This window comes from Citrus clementina, unplaced genomic scaffold (assembly GCF_000493195.1).
Source record: "Citrus clementina cultivar Clemenules unplaced genomic scaffold, Citrus_clementina_v1.0 scaffold_3, whole genome shotgun sequence".
NCBI lineage: Eukaryota > Viridiplantae > Streptophyta > Magnoliopsida > Sapindales > Rutaceae > Citrus > Citrus x clementina.
The window spans coordinates 27,615,997-27,629,432 of NW_006262339.1; the positions used below are offsets into that span (position 1 = coordinate 27,615,997).

General features: G+C 39.6%; 1 protein-coding gene across 1 annotated transcript in view; it reads left to right on the forward strand.

Moving 5' to 3' along the window:
* LOC18048062 (MDIS1-interacting receptor like kinase 2) overlaps nt 1–8,199 on the forward strand; it is a 15,785-nt gene extending 7,586 nt beyond the window's left edge. Inside the window, exons 3-5 of the mRNA XM_024187281.1 lie at nt 4,896–5,043; nt 5,915–7,697; nt 7,797–8,199. Of these exons, the coding sequence (XP_024043049.1) occupies nt 4,896–5,043; nt 5,915–7,697; nt 7,797–8,199 (2,334 nt within the window). The remainder of the gene's footprint in view (nt 1–4,895; nt 5,044–5,914; nt 7,698–7,796) is intronic.
* The last annotated feature ends 5,237 nt before the right edge of the window (nt 8,200–13,436 follow it).

Sequence of the window (13,436 nt, forward strand, 5' to 3'; positions counted from 1 at the left end):
TTAATTTAAAGAGAACTTTACATGGAGTGATTTAATTCATATAAAACTGAGCTAACATACTTTTTTTTTTTTTTTGCTAAAATTTTTTTAGTAATGACGTCTGAACTAACGAAAATTTTCGCTTACATATTCAAGTGAAAAAAATAAAACGTCATCTTACTGTTTATTTGATGAAAACCAAATGGTTAAAGTGACTTGATTTACAAGAACCCGATTAGCGAGCCCATGCTTTGCGTAGGTAGCCTCAGTAGCCCTGCGTTGTGATAATTAATAGAAGCATCAAAAATAAAATTTGTTTTGATGTAACAAAGATTTGTACTTACTAAATTCAGCATTTCAGTTCGTTATGGTGAAGTTTCTGAGTTTCTTAATCAAGTAAAATAGCATCCTTTATTAGCCGAGTCAAGTATAAAATGCTGATGGGCAGATGCCAAAGCAGAGTGATTTGAGATTATCACACCAGTGATCTTTGCTAGCTCTGAGTGCAAAGATAATGTTTGTAATCTTGTTAATACTCTGTATAAATAATACTCTCTTCTGGAAATCCGTTGATCATATTTGTCTTTCACCTTGCAGAACTTGCTCACACAATGAAGATTACTGCATATTTGTGATTTCCTTTTTCCAAGGAAATTATTATGACAGTATTGAGATTTGAAATGATTGTTTGCAAATTTTCTAGTTTAAAATTAAGTATGGATTTATTACCACAGTATGTTTATTCTTTGCTTTATGCTTAATTCATCTTGACTTGCTTACAGATAAGTAAATTAATTTGAAAATTAAGCTCGAAGTGTTAATCCATTCTTCCAATATTAATTACAAGCATTCAATAGGATGAAACTGTTACAAGGTGCAAATCAAAATTATGTTAACAATGTTAGTAAATTTGAAAGCTAGCTAGTCTCTACAAATTCAATATAGTCTTGTGTATTAAATTGGTGGATACGAAGGTGAATAGAAATTATAATTCAATATTTAAAGTCTCTCTGTCTCACTCATTTTAATATCTTAACAATGTACATTTGATGACAAAAAAGAAGAGTATAGATAAGCCAACCCCAAAATATTTAGAATTTCCATTCTCTCTCTGCCGTAATTTTCGGGGAAGCGAATGCCCAGTGAACAAAAGTTTGATCAATCAGTGATTGGATCCAAAGATACGTTAATTAGTCAAGCCTTTCCATTCATTTTGATCACAAATGTTTATCCTATTTTGTGGGACGACTTGCCATGGACTTTAATTGTAGTTGGAAGGGGAGTGGCTATCAATACAAAGATTATTTTGACGGAGTCAGAATTGCATGCAACAAGTGAACGTTTTGTTTGGGCAATTTTAAAATCGTAGATGTCTTTTAAGACTTTTGCCTTAAGCAACGGGGAAAACTCTTCCCTACTTGATCAGGCATCGACTCATACACCTCTCAATTGCTAGTCTGGATTCTATATAATTTTGGCTCGCGTGGAAAAAGCTACTCGTGGATTCCACCTAATAACTCCAATGATTTTTCCTGAAATTAAAACCATAATCTTTAGCCTTTAACCATTTAGACTTTGGGCACGGACGAACGGTGTGTTATGTAGTTCATAGTTGAAGTGAAAACGGTCTAAATTTTAGCCAACACTCGGTTTATGAAAACATATATAGTTGTGATCAAGATTAATGGACAAATTGGTTAAGGCTTTTTGGATCATAAACAAACTTGTGTACTGGGCGTGCCATTCAAAGAAAGGAAAAATATTGACCGTACCGCGCCGGGTGTTAGTTGCTAGGCAAGTTCAATTGTTGGCATTAGAAATTTGATTTTTGTTGAACTACTTTTGTGGAGGAAAGAAAAAAAAAAAAAAAGCTCTCTGCCCACTGCAGAACTGATGTAAATCTAAACAGGTTTAGGGTTTATTAAATCATATACTTGGGTGAGATTCCAAAAGAACTTTGAAAGTTAAATGATCTAACGAAACTCATTTTTTGGGGGTAAAGGAATCAACTTACAGGACATATACTCCAGAAATTAGATTACTTATTAGTTGAACTTACGTACCTCTGCAAATGGATTTAACGTCAACGTACTCAATCCCAAAAAGTCTAACAACGCTTGAAAACGTGCTGAGAATTTGTAAGATTCAACACCGAGTGGACTGACTCCATCAGTTGCCCCACAAAAGTTAATGCAGTCCGCAATAGTTGTACGCCAAAGCATTATAATTTTTCTACTGCCATTTAAATTGGCTAGTTGCGAATGAGAACTCGAAAATGACATACGTAATTTTATGAGCCACCAATAATAATGGAGGCTCTTATGTTGAGTTTTATTACAGTCTCTGAATTCTAACCTTTTTTCTTTAATTTTTTTAAATTCCTGTACGCTGGTGGCGTATGTATTATACAATCTGAGTATATCGATTGGGAGTCTGATTCATACATATGAAACATTCAGTGACAGAATAAATTCAAATTAGACTCGGACCACACCATTTTATCCTGAGGCCACACTCTTATAAGGTAAAATCAATAATTTTTATATCAAGAAGTGACATAAAATTTGTTTCCCAACTTTTTACATATATTATTTATTGAAGGAGAATTTTACGTGAAGTGATTTAATTTGTATAAAAATGAGCTAACTTACTGCTTTTTCTTTTTTTTTTTGCTATATAAGTAATAACGTCTGCACTAATGAAAAGTTTCAATTAGACATACAAGTTACAACGTAGTATGCTGGTGATTAAAAAATAAACAAATAAATAAAACATCATCTTACTGTTTAGTTCATGGAAACCAAATGTTTAAAGTAACTTGATTTACAATTAATAGAAGCCTCAGTAGCCTTGCGTTATCACATCACAATTAATAGAAGCATCAAAATTAGCTTTTGATATAATAAAGATTTGTACTTCTAAATTCAGCATTTGAGTTCGTTACGATGAAGTTTCTGAGTTTCTTAATGAACTAAAATAACATCCTTTATTAGCCGAGTCAAGAATAAAAGGTGCTAATGGCCAGGTGTGTCAAAGCAGAGTGATTCGTGACAATCACAAATGTGATCTTAACTAGCTCTCTGTGAAAAGCTCGTCTTTGTAATCTTTTTAATACTCTCTATATATAAATATAGGGTAAAAGCTCGTTTAGTCCCTATATTTTGAAGTTAGTATCCTTTTAGTCCCTATATTTTTAAAAATACCTCAAACCATCCCTACCATTTAATTATTGACACTCTTGCCATTATCTTCTGTTCCTTTTAACTTATTTTTACAATATTACCCTATTACAATAATTTTTTAGACATTATTAAAAAGAAAAAAATAAATTGTCAGTTTAACACCAAAAAATAAAATAAAATAAAAAATATATTAATTTTTGTGGAGCAGTCTCTTGAGTTAAAATATTAATTTTTCTAAAAAAATTGATAATGTAATTTTTTACAACATTAATTTTTTAGACATACGTGAGCTTCCACAAAAATTAATATATACATTTTTTGTTTTTATTTTATTTTGGAGGATAATTTGATAATCTAATTTTTTATTAATATCCAAAAAAGAAACATTATTGTAAGAGTGTAATATTGTAAAAGCAAGTTAAAAAGAATAAAAAATAATGGCATGAGTGTCAATATTTTGCTACAGGGACGTTTTGAGGTTTTTTTAAAAATATAGGGACTGAATAGACACTAACCTCATAATATAGGGACTAAACAAGTTTTTACCCTATAAATATACTCTATTATGAGATCAACTGATTAAATTGGTCTTTCACCTTGCAGAGCTTGCTTAGACATATTGGATATTTGTCCTCTTTTTTTTAAAGGGCAATTAGCACGACATTATTAAGATTAGATACGATTCCTAATCAACTAAAAATTTTAAAGCGTGAATTTATTGTCAAAGTATTATTCTTTGCTTTTTACGCTTAATTCATCATGATTTGATCTCAGATAAGTAAATTAATTTGTTATGCTCAATGTGTTATATACATTCTCCTAATATTAATTATAAGCATTCTATCTAAATGAATATGATCGAACTGTTACATGGTCCAAATTAAAATTATGGCCACAATGCTAGTAAATTGGAAAGCTAAGCTAGCATCGCTAAATTGAACTTAAGTTTTCTTTGTTAAACTGGTTGATATGAATATGACAAGAAATTGTAATTCAACTTTTAAAGTCTCTCTGTCTCAACCATTTTAATATCTTAATAAAAAGGTACATTTGATGGCAAAAATATTTAGACTTTCCATTCTCTCATTGCCATAATTTTGGGGAGATAAGTGCCTAGTAAGCAAGTTTGATTAGTCGCTGTTAGGATCCAAATAAATGTTACTTAGTCAATTAATTTGTCCATTAATCTAGACCACAAATGTTTATTCAATTTTCATAAGTCAACCCCAGACCTTGGACATGGATTTTGTTTTAAAAAAATTGTCATAATATGAGAATCTAAAAATTTAGATTTATGGTGTGTTTACTTGTGAAATCAGGAAATCGAAATTCACAGTGGAAGTGATTCTTAAATTGTTATTTTTTACTTGTTAAAATGGAATGGAGAATTATAATGAAATATGCAGGATCCACATATTTTTTAGTCAAGGAAAAGAAATCTGATTCACATGGGATTGAGAATCAAGTTTTCATTCCTTTAACTCACCATTTTACCCCCCTCACATTTCATAATTTCAATTTTGTGCTCAATTAAATGTTATTATATTAATGTAATAATAATAATATTTAAACTAACAATAATAATCATAATAATGATAATATAATAATAATGAAAATAACAACAACAACAATAATAATAACGAAAAGTAATAATATTAATAATCACAATAATAATAATGAAAATATAATACTACTATAAATAACTATTATAATAATAGTATTAATATGTTGCAGTTACTAATTTCATCATTTCACAAGCCACCTCCACGGGCTGATCTTGGGCACCTTGCGGATCTTGTCGTTTATCATACCCACGTTTTAAAAGAGGAAGATGATGATGACAATGATGTGGTGTGTGCGTGTGTTAGAAACGTACCTTCAGGTAGTGTTTGGTTTTAAGAAAGAGGAGGAGAGGAGGGAGGAAAAATAGAGAGGAGTGGAGAGGTAATGGGAGGATAGGAGCGCGAAAATTGATTTTTATTGTTTGGTTTCACCAAAAAATAAAAAATAAAATTAAAAGGGAAAGAAATTACATTTTTTTTTATTTGGACAAGTATACCCATTGGCATTTAGTGTTAAAATGTTAATATTTGCAGTAAATATAATAAAAATAATTAAACTATAAGTTAAATTAATCTAGAATATAAACTAATAAGAAAACATTTGATTTTATATTATATTTTTAATTAATTCATTATTATTTTATAATCAAAATAACTAACCAACAAGTAGATGGACGACTAAAAGTTGCATATCGACGTAGAAGAACCTGACATACGGCTCAAACGGTGATTGATTTGACTGAACTGCAATCAAGGGAACCATTTTTTGGATAATTTTAGAGCAATAATGTTCAGATTACTATGTAAAAATATCCTAATCTTGGAAAACTTTTCCACCTTATGAAACATTGGAAAAATCTTCCCAACTTGACGCATCGACTTGTTGACCTCTCAATATTATGTCCAGCATGCTCTTTTGAATTTCAATATGAGTGCTCGTTTGTTGTTTATGATATAATAAACTACAAGCAACTTGTCCAGCATGCTCGTTTCCTGCACCGTTGTATGTTTTCCAAAAGCTAAGAGTCATCAAAAGATCTTTTGAATTTCAATAAAACTTCGATTTAACTTTATTTATTTGATTGTGTTTTTGGAATATCAATGGGGTCACCAACCCTCAATACAGTTGTTCCTTCACTTGTTTTGTTGATCCTATTTTTGTGTTAAGTTTCTTAATAACTGTTTCTTCAGAATCTAATGAAGAAGTCGATGCTCTTCTCAAATGGAAATCCAGCCTTCAAAACCATAACCGATCTCTCCTTTCTTCTTGGATTAAGGACACCACCAATGTTTCATCCAAAACAAGCCCGTGCGCTTGGTATGGAATCAGTTGCAATGACGCCGGAAGAGTCGTCAACATCAGCCTCCCATTTGAAGGATTAAAAGGCAAGCTTCATGATTTCTCATTCTCACCGTTTCCTCATCTTGCTTATCTTGATCTCAGATATAATGAACTCTTCAGTACTATCCCGCCTCAAATTAGTAACCTTACGAATCTCAGCATCCTTTCTTTAGGAGGCAATCAATTTTCAGGAAATATTCCACCCGAAGTTGGTCTTATGAGTCATTTGAAGATCCTTTACATTGATTCAAACCAATTAGATGGCTCAATTCCACCAGAAGTAGGTCAGTTAAGTTCTATGGTAGAGCTTGCGTTGTTCTCTAACAACTTGAACGGTTCAGTCCCTCCTTCTTTAGGTAATTTGACACACATCTCTATGTTGTTCCTTCATGATAATTCATTTTCTGGTTTTATTCCTCCGGACATTGGCAACTTGAAATCTATATCCATCCTAAGTTTGGCCATTAATCAATTTAGTGGTCCAATCCCTCTTTCTTTAGGTAATTTGACCAACCTAAAACAATTCAGCCTCATTTATAACAACCTATCCGGTTCCATTCCACCCTCCCTCGACAATCTTGTGTTAACCAAGCTATCATTGGATGACAATCATTTTACAAGTTATTTACCGCAAAATATTTGTCGAGGTGGAGCATTACAGATTTTTACTGTTTCTGAAAACCATTTTCAAGGAACAATCCCTAAAAGCTTGAGAAATTGCACAAGCTTAATCCGAGTACGCCTTGATGGAAACAACCTTATTGGAAATATTTCAAAAGCTTTCGGCATTTATCCTAACCTGACTTTCATATATCTCAGCCGCAATAATTTTTACGGTGAAATCTCGTCTAACTTTGGGGAATGCCCAAAATTAGGCGCTCTCAACATTTCGATGAATAACATTACTGGAGGTATACCGTGTGAGATTGGAAACTGGTCTCAACTACAAGCACTCGATCTTTCATTGAATCATATAGTTGGGGAGATTCCAAAGGAACTTGGGAAGTTAAATTCGCTAACCAAGCTCATTTTGAGAGGGAATCAACTTACAGGACGCCTGCCTACAGAAATCGGCGCATTCAATGAACTTGAATACCTCGACTTATCTGCAAATAGATTCAACAATTCAGTCCCAGAAAGTCTCGGCCACTTGCTGAAATTGCACTACTTGGATTTAAGCAACAACCAGTTTGTCCAAGAATTGCCAAAGGAATTGGAGAAGCTAGTTCAACTTTCAGAATTAGATGCTAGTCATAACCTCTTTGGAGGAGAGATACCATTTCAAATATGCAGTTTGAAAAGCTTGGAAAAGTTGAATCTCTCCCACAATAATCTCTCTGGTTCGATTCCAAATTGCTTTGAGGGAATGCACGGTCTATCAATCATTGACATTTCTGATAATCAATTGCAAGGCCCAGTTCCAAATAGCACAGCATTTCGGAATGCCCCAGTGGAAGCGTTAGAGGGGAATAAGGAATTGTGTGGAAGTGTGAAAGGAATGCACCCATGCAAAGTTTTCTCGTCACACAAGCAAAATTCTGGAGCCAAGTGGTTTGCAATAATGTTCCCTGTTTTAGGAGCACTATTTGTTTCAATGGCGTTGATAGCAATTTTCATTCTTCGAAAGCGGAAGTCAGACTCAGGAGATCGATAGAGTAGCAACCAGAACCCTAAGGGATTGTTTTTTATATTAAATTTTGAAGGGAAACTTGTGTACGATGAAATTGTTAGAGCAACAAATGATTTTGATGCAGAGTATTGCATTGGAAATGGTGGACACGGAAGTGTTTATAGAGCTGAGCTACCATCTGGGGAAGTCGTAGCTGTTAAGAAATTTCACTCACCACTCCCATGCGATCAGATTGCAGATAAAAAAGAATTCTTAACCGAAGTTGAGGCCTTGACAGTGATACGACATCGAAACATTGTGAAGTTTTATGGATTTTGCTCACATGCCCGACACTCTTTTTTGGTCTATGAATTTCTTGAAAGGGGTAGCTTGGCAGCGATGTTGAGCAGTGATGCAGCAGCACAAGAACTGTTTGAGGGAAATACTTCGGTGAGACCAGACGTGGTGAGCAGATGTTTGGTGGCAGAAGTCTGCGAGCAGGTGTGTCCTGTAAGAGCCAGGTAGCAGGGGAACAGGGGCAGGAATATCCTGCTCATCCACGAGCACGACATCCGCGAGGCCAATTTCCTGTAAAAAGCATAAAGCCATTCCTGCTGTATTCTTGCTAAGGGTTGATTCGAGGAGACCCGGTCAACGACAGTTGGCGAGGCATGCTCTCCAGCCTGAGAATCTAGGCACGAAGGCCACGCAACCACCCACGACTACGGAAATGGAGAATCCACGTTCGAGAGGTGGGAGGATAACGGGCGTAGACTGCGAAAAACTGGGATTCAGAGGAAGCCTATAAAAAGGTAGCCAACGAAGGTAAAAGGGTTAGCAATTTTGAGATTAGAAGAGAGATAAAAGCAATTCTAAAAGAGAGAAAACAACCTAACAGCCATAAGATCTGTGGCAAGCGTTCCCCGAACCTTCATATCTGACTTGAGCGTCGGAGGGTTTGCGCCGGGAAAACAACCGGCGTACTCTGACCTGTCTGTGTGCGCAGGAACCTCTGGAGAAGAATCTTTACGAGGAGAGATCCTGGTCGTGGTGAAGTTGATCGAGCAGAGACCCTGGTCGTAGAACGAGGACAACCAGAATCTCGCATCAACATTTTGGCGCCGTCTGTGGGGAGCTGAGCAAAAAGCTTCTGTTGATAGCAAGAAGTGAGGGGAAGTAACTGAAAAGCAATGGAGGCAGGAGGAAGTAGTGCACAAGGGGGTGATATGAGGCTTAACAATTCCGTGACACTGAGGGAGATAGCCAGTGAAGCATGGGAAAAAGCCATGTTCGACCGGATGGAACGGATGGAAAAGCAGATGGAGTCCTTGACAACCATTCTGCATGAGCGGCGGAGCGAACGAAGGGTAACCCAGGAAGAAAGGGTGAGAGGAGGTGGAGTGGCACCAGATCCCGGTAGTACAAGGAGAAGTCAAACCACCGGGAGACTTGGTGGTGAGAGAGGTAACATACCCCTGCGGGGAGAATTCCATAGAGAGGAAGAGCAGTCCCCGGCAAGGCAGATTTTTGACGAGGACGACGGGGTGGCGAATGCAGAGGAAACAGTGCTGTCCAACCACTATCTGGCTCTGAAGTACCGGGTAAATGGGGTAGTTGGAATGGTACGAGGAGACCAGAGGATCGCAAGAAGCTGCTACTCCTCGGCAGCAAAGGAAGCAATGCAGATAACATCCCTCGATACCCGAGTGGAAAACAAGAACGGCAGACAAGAACCTGTAGAGGATCTGGAAACAGTAAGCCTGGGACCAGAGAATCCGGGAAAGACGATCAGAATCGGGTCGAGACTTAAGGGAGAGCAAAAGCAGGAGTTGGTGAAATGCTTACAGGCTCATGCAGATGTGTTTGCTTGGACACACAAAGACATGCCTGGGATTGACCCTGAGGTAGCATGTCATAAGTTGGCAATAAAGAAAGGCGCTCGGGCAGTAAGGCAGAAGAGGAGGTGCTTCAACCAGGAGAGGTATGAGGCCATAAATGGCGAGGTGGAGAAGCTCTTGAGAGCAGGGTTCATTTGGGAAGTCAATTACCCTGAATGGATATCGAATGTGGTGTTGGTAAAGAAAACAAATGGTAAGTGGAGGATGTGCGTGGATTTCACAGACCTGAATAAGGCGTGCCCAAAAGACAGCTTCCCTTTACCAAAGATCGATCAGCTAGTAGATTCAACGGCTGGACACGGTCTGCTTAGTTTCATGGACGCGTTCTCGGGATACAACCAGATCCCCATGTACGAGCAGGATGAGGAGAGCACGGCTTTCATCACTAACCAGGGTTTGTTCTGTTACAGGGTAATGCCATTTGGTCTCAAAAATGCTGGGGCCACCTATCAGAGGCTGGTGAACAAAGTCTTTAAGCCGTTGATCGGGAAAACCATGGAGGTGTACGTGGATGACATGATCACCAAATCCAAAATCCCGAAGGAACATGTCAGACACCTTGAGGAGACCTTCGGGCTTTTGAGGAAGTATACGATGAAGCTTAACCCGGAGAAGTGCGCTTTTGGGTCGAGTCAGGGAAATTCCTTGGATTCATGGTGAGCCATAGAGGGATTGAGGCAAATCCCGAGAAAATCCAGGCGATTGTGCAGATGAGGTCTCCTCGTAACCTGAAGGAAATGCAGAGCCTCACGGGGAGGTTGGCGGCGTTGAGCAGATTCATATCCAAGGCTACAGATAAGTGTCAGCCATTCTTTCAAGTGATAAGGAGGGGGAAGAAAACCGAATGGACACCAGAATGCGAGGAAGCCTTCTAGAACCTGAAGTAGTACTTGCAGCAAGCTCCACTGCTGTCCACACCGAGGGATGAGGACAAGTTATATCTGTATTTGGCGGTATCGGATAGAGCCGCCAGTTCTGTTCTGGTGAGAGAGGAAGAAGGAGTTCAGCATCCGATATACTACACCAGCAAGGCCCTGCTCGACGCTGAGACCAGATACCCACCGTTGGAGAAATGGGCACTTGCCTTTGTAGTTGAGGCTCGAAAGTTGAGGCCATATTTTCAAGCATTCCCAGTCTCGGTAATAACAAACCAGCCATTGCGTCAAACTCTGCACAAGCCAGATGCTTCTGGTCGGCTCGTCAAGTGGGCTATAGAGCTGAGCGAGTTCGACATAGATTACAAACCCCGAGCAGCGGTAAAGGCTCAGGCAATGGCCGACTTCGTAGCAGAATTCACAGAGCCTGAAGTACGTTTAGACCAGCAAGATGTAGTTACAGACAGTGGCGAAGCTCAAGTATGGCAGATGTCTGTGGATGGGTCGTCAGGGGAGCAGGGTTCAGGAGCAGGGATTGTATTGGAAGGCCCTGAGGGAGAGGAGATCTCTTATGCTGTAAAGTTAAAATTCGCAGCCACCAATAACCAGGCAAAGTATGAAGCCTTGATCGCAGGTTTAGAATTGGCTAAGGCCGTGAAAGCAGACAGAGTTAAGATTAAGACTGATTCCCAGCTGGTTGCGAACCATGTCAGTGAAAGATTTCAACCAAGAGAGGAGAAGATGGAACAGTACCTGAAGATAGTCAGGCAGATGATGGGGAAATTTGAAGCAGTGGAGGTGATACAAATCCCCAGGGAGCAGAATAGTCGAGCAGACATTTTGGCCAGGATGGCAGCAGTAGCCGACCCAAAAATACCAAAGTCGGTCCCTTTGGAGGTGAAGTCCAGCCCTAGCATCGAGCAGAATTTGGGGGTGCTGCGGATAGAGCAAAAATGCTCATGGATGGACCCGATAATTTCATACCTCAGAGACGGGGTATTACCACCAGATAAGCTGCGAGCTCGGAAGGTTAGAGCCCAGGACTCGAGATACACGATGATTGATGGGGTACTGTATCGGCGAGGGTATACACTACCTTTCCTTCGATGTTTGGATGAGGACGACGCGGATTACGTACTGAGAGAAGTACATGAAGGAATTTGCAGGAATCATTCTGGTGGGAGGTCACTGGCCCACGAGGTTCTAAGGCAGGGATATTTCTGGCCAACAATGCACCAGGATGCATAGGAGAAGACCAGGAGCTGTGTAAGCTGCTAGAGTTTTGCAAGTTTCTCCAACCAACCCCCAGAGAAACTCACCTCCATGGCCTCCCCTTGGCCATTTGCTCAATGGGGGATTGATCTGATCGGCCCGCTGCCAAAGGGACGAGGAGCAGCAACGCATGCAATAGTTGCTATAGATTACTTCACGAAGTGGATAGAGGTCGAAGCCCTTAGCAGGATTACAGAGAAGAAAACGACAGACTTCGTGTGGAGAAACCTGGTCTGTCGGTACGGGATCCCTTATGCCTTGGTAACGGATAATGGCAAGCAGTTCGATAATCACAGCTTCAGGGATTTCTGCCGGAACCTCGGGATAGAGCTGAAGTATTGCTCGCCTGCTCACCCCCAATCGAATGGACAAGTAGAAGCAGCCAACAAAACCATCAAGAGGCTTTTGAAAACCAGGCTTGGAGCAAAGAAAGGTGCTTGGGTTGATGAGCTATCAGGCGTACTATGGGCATACAGGACAACCCATAAGACAGCAACGGGAGAGACACCGTTCGCCTTGGCTTTCGGACATGAAGCGGTCATACCAGCTGAGATAGGAATGACCACACACCGAACAGATCATTTCAACGAGCAAGAAAACGACGAGCAGATGTGTTTGAATTTGGACTTGCTGACGGAAAAAAGGGAGCAAGCAGCCGAGCGATCAGTCATTTACCAGTAGAGGGTTGCCCGGTATTATAACCAGAAGGTGACTATACGGCAGTTCAAGGTCGGAGATTGGGTGTTAAGGAGAGTAAATCAGAACAACAAAGACTCGACTCAAGGAGTGCTCGGTCCGAATTGGGAGGGACCATATAGAGTCAAGCAGCTAGTTGGACCAGGAGCGTACAAGCTGGTTCGCATGGACGGCCACGAGGTGAAGCGCCCATGGAACGCATCACACCCCCGAAAATACTTCCAGTAAGACTTGTTCACATTTTAAAGCAATTTCTGCTCGTGCTCTTTATTTTTTATTTTTATGTTTTACGTCAAAGCAAGTTCATGTAAAATCAAAACTTGCGATTAATGGAACGTCGAGGAATGTTATTCACTTGAAACTGTGATAAATCATCTAAGGCATGCAAAGGCTCGACAAGTCTCAAAGCCTGTTTATGGCGAGACAGAAGCCAAGCATGCCAGGATCTGCTCGGCCACGAGAACGCTAGCAGAATCCCAAGCTTTGAAGAAATCATCCAAGGCATGCAAAGGCTCACCAAGTCTCAAAGCCTGTTTATGGCGAGACAGAAGCCAAGCATGCCAGGATCTGCTCGGCCACGAGAAGGCTAGCAGAATCCCAAGCTTTGAAGAAATCATCTAAGGCATGCAAAGGCTCACCAAGTCTCAAAGCCTGTTTATGGCGAGACAGAAGCCAAGCATGCCAGGATCTGCTCGGCCACGAGAAGGCTAGTAGAATCCCAAGCTTTGAAGAAATCATCTAAGGCATGCAAAGGCTCACCAAGTCTCAAAGCCTGTTTATGGCGAGACAGAAGCCAAGCATGCCAGGATCTGCTCGGCCACGAGAAGGCTAGCAGAATCCCAAGCTTTGAAGAAATCATCTAAGGCATGCAAAGGCTCACCAAGTCTCAAAGCCTGTTTATGGCGAGATAGAAGCCAAGCATGCCAGGATCTGCTCGGCCACGAGAAGGCTAGCAGAATCCGAAGCATTGAAGAATTGACTAAGGCATGCAAAGGCTCGCCAAGTCTCAAAGCCTGTCTTA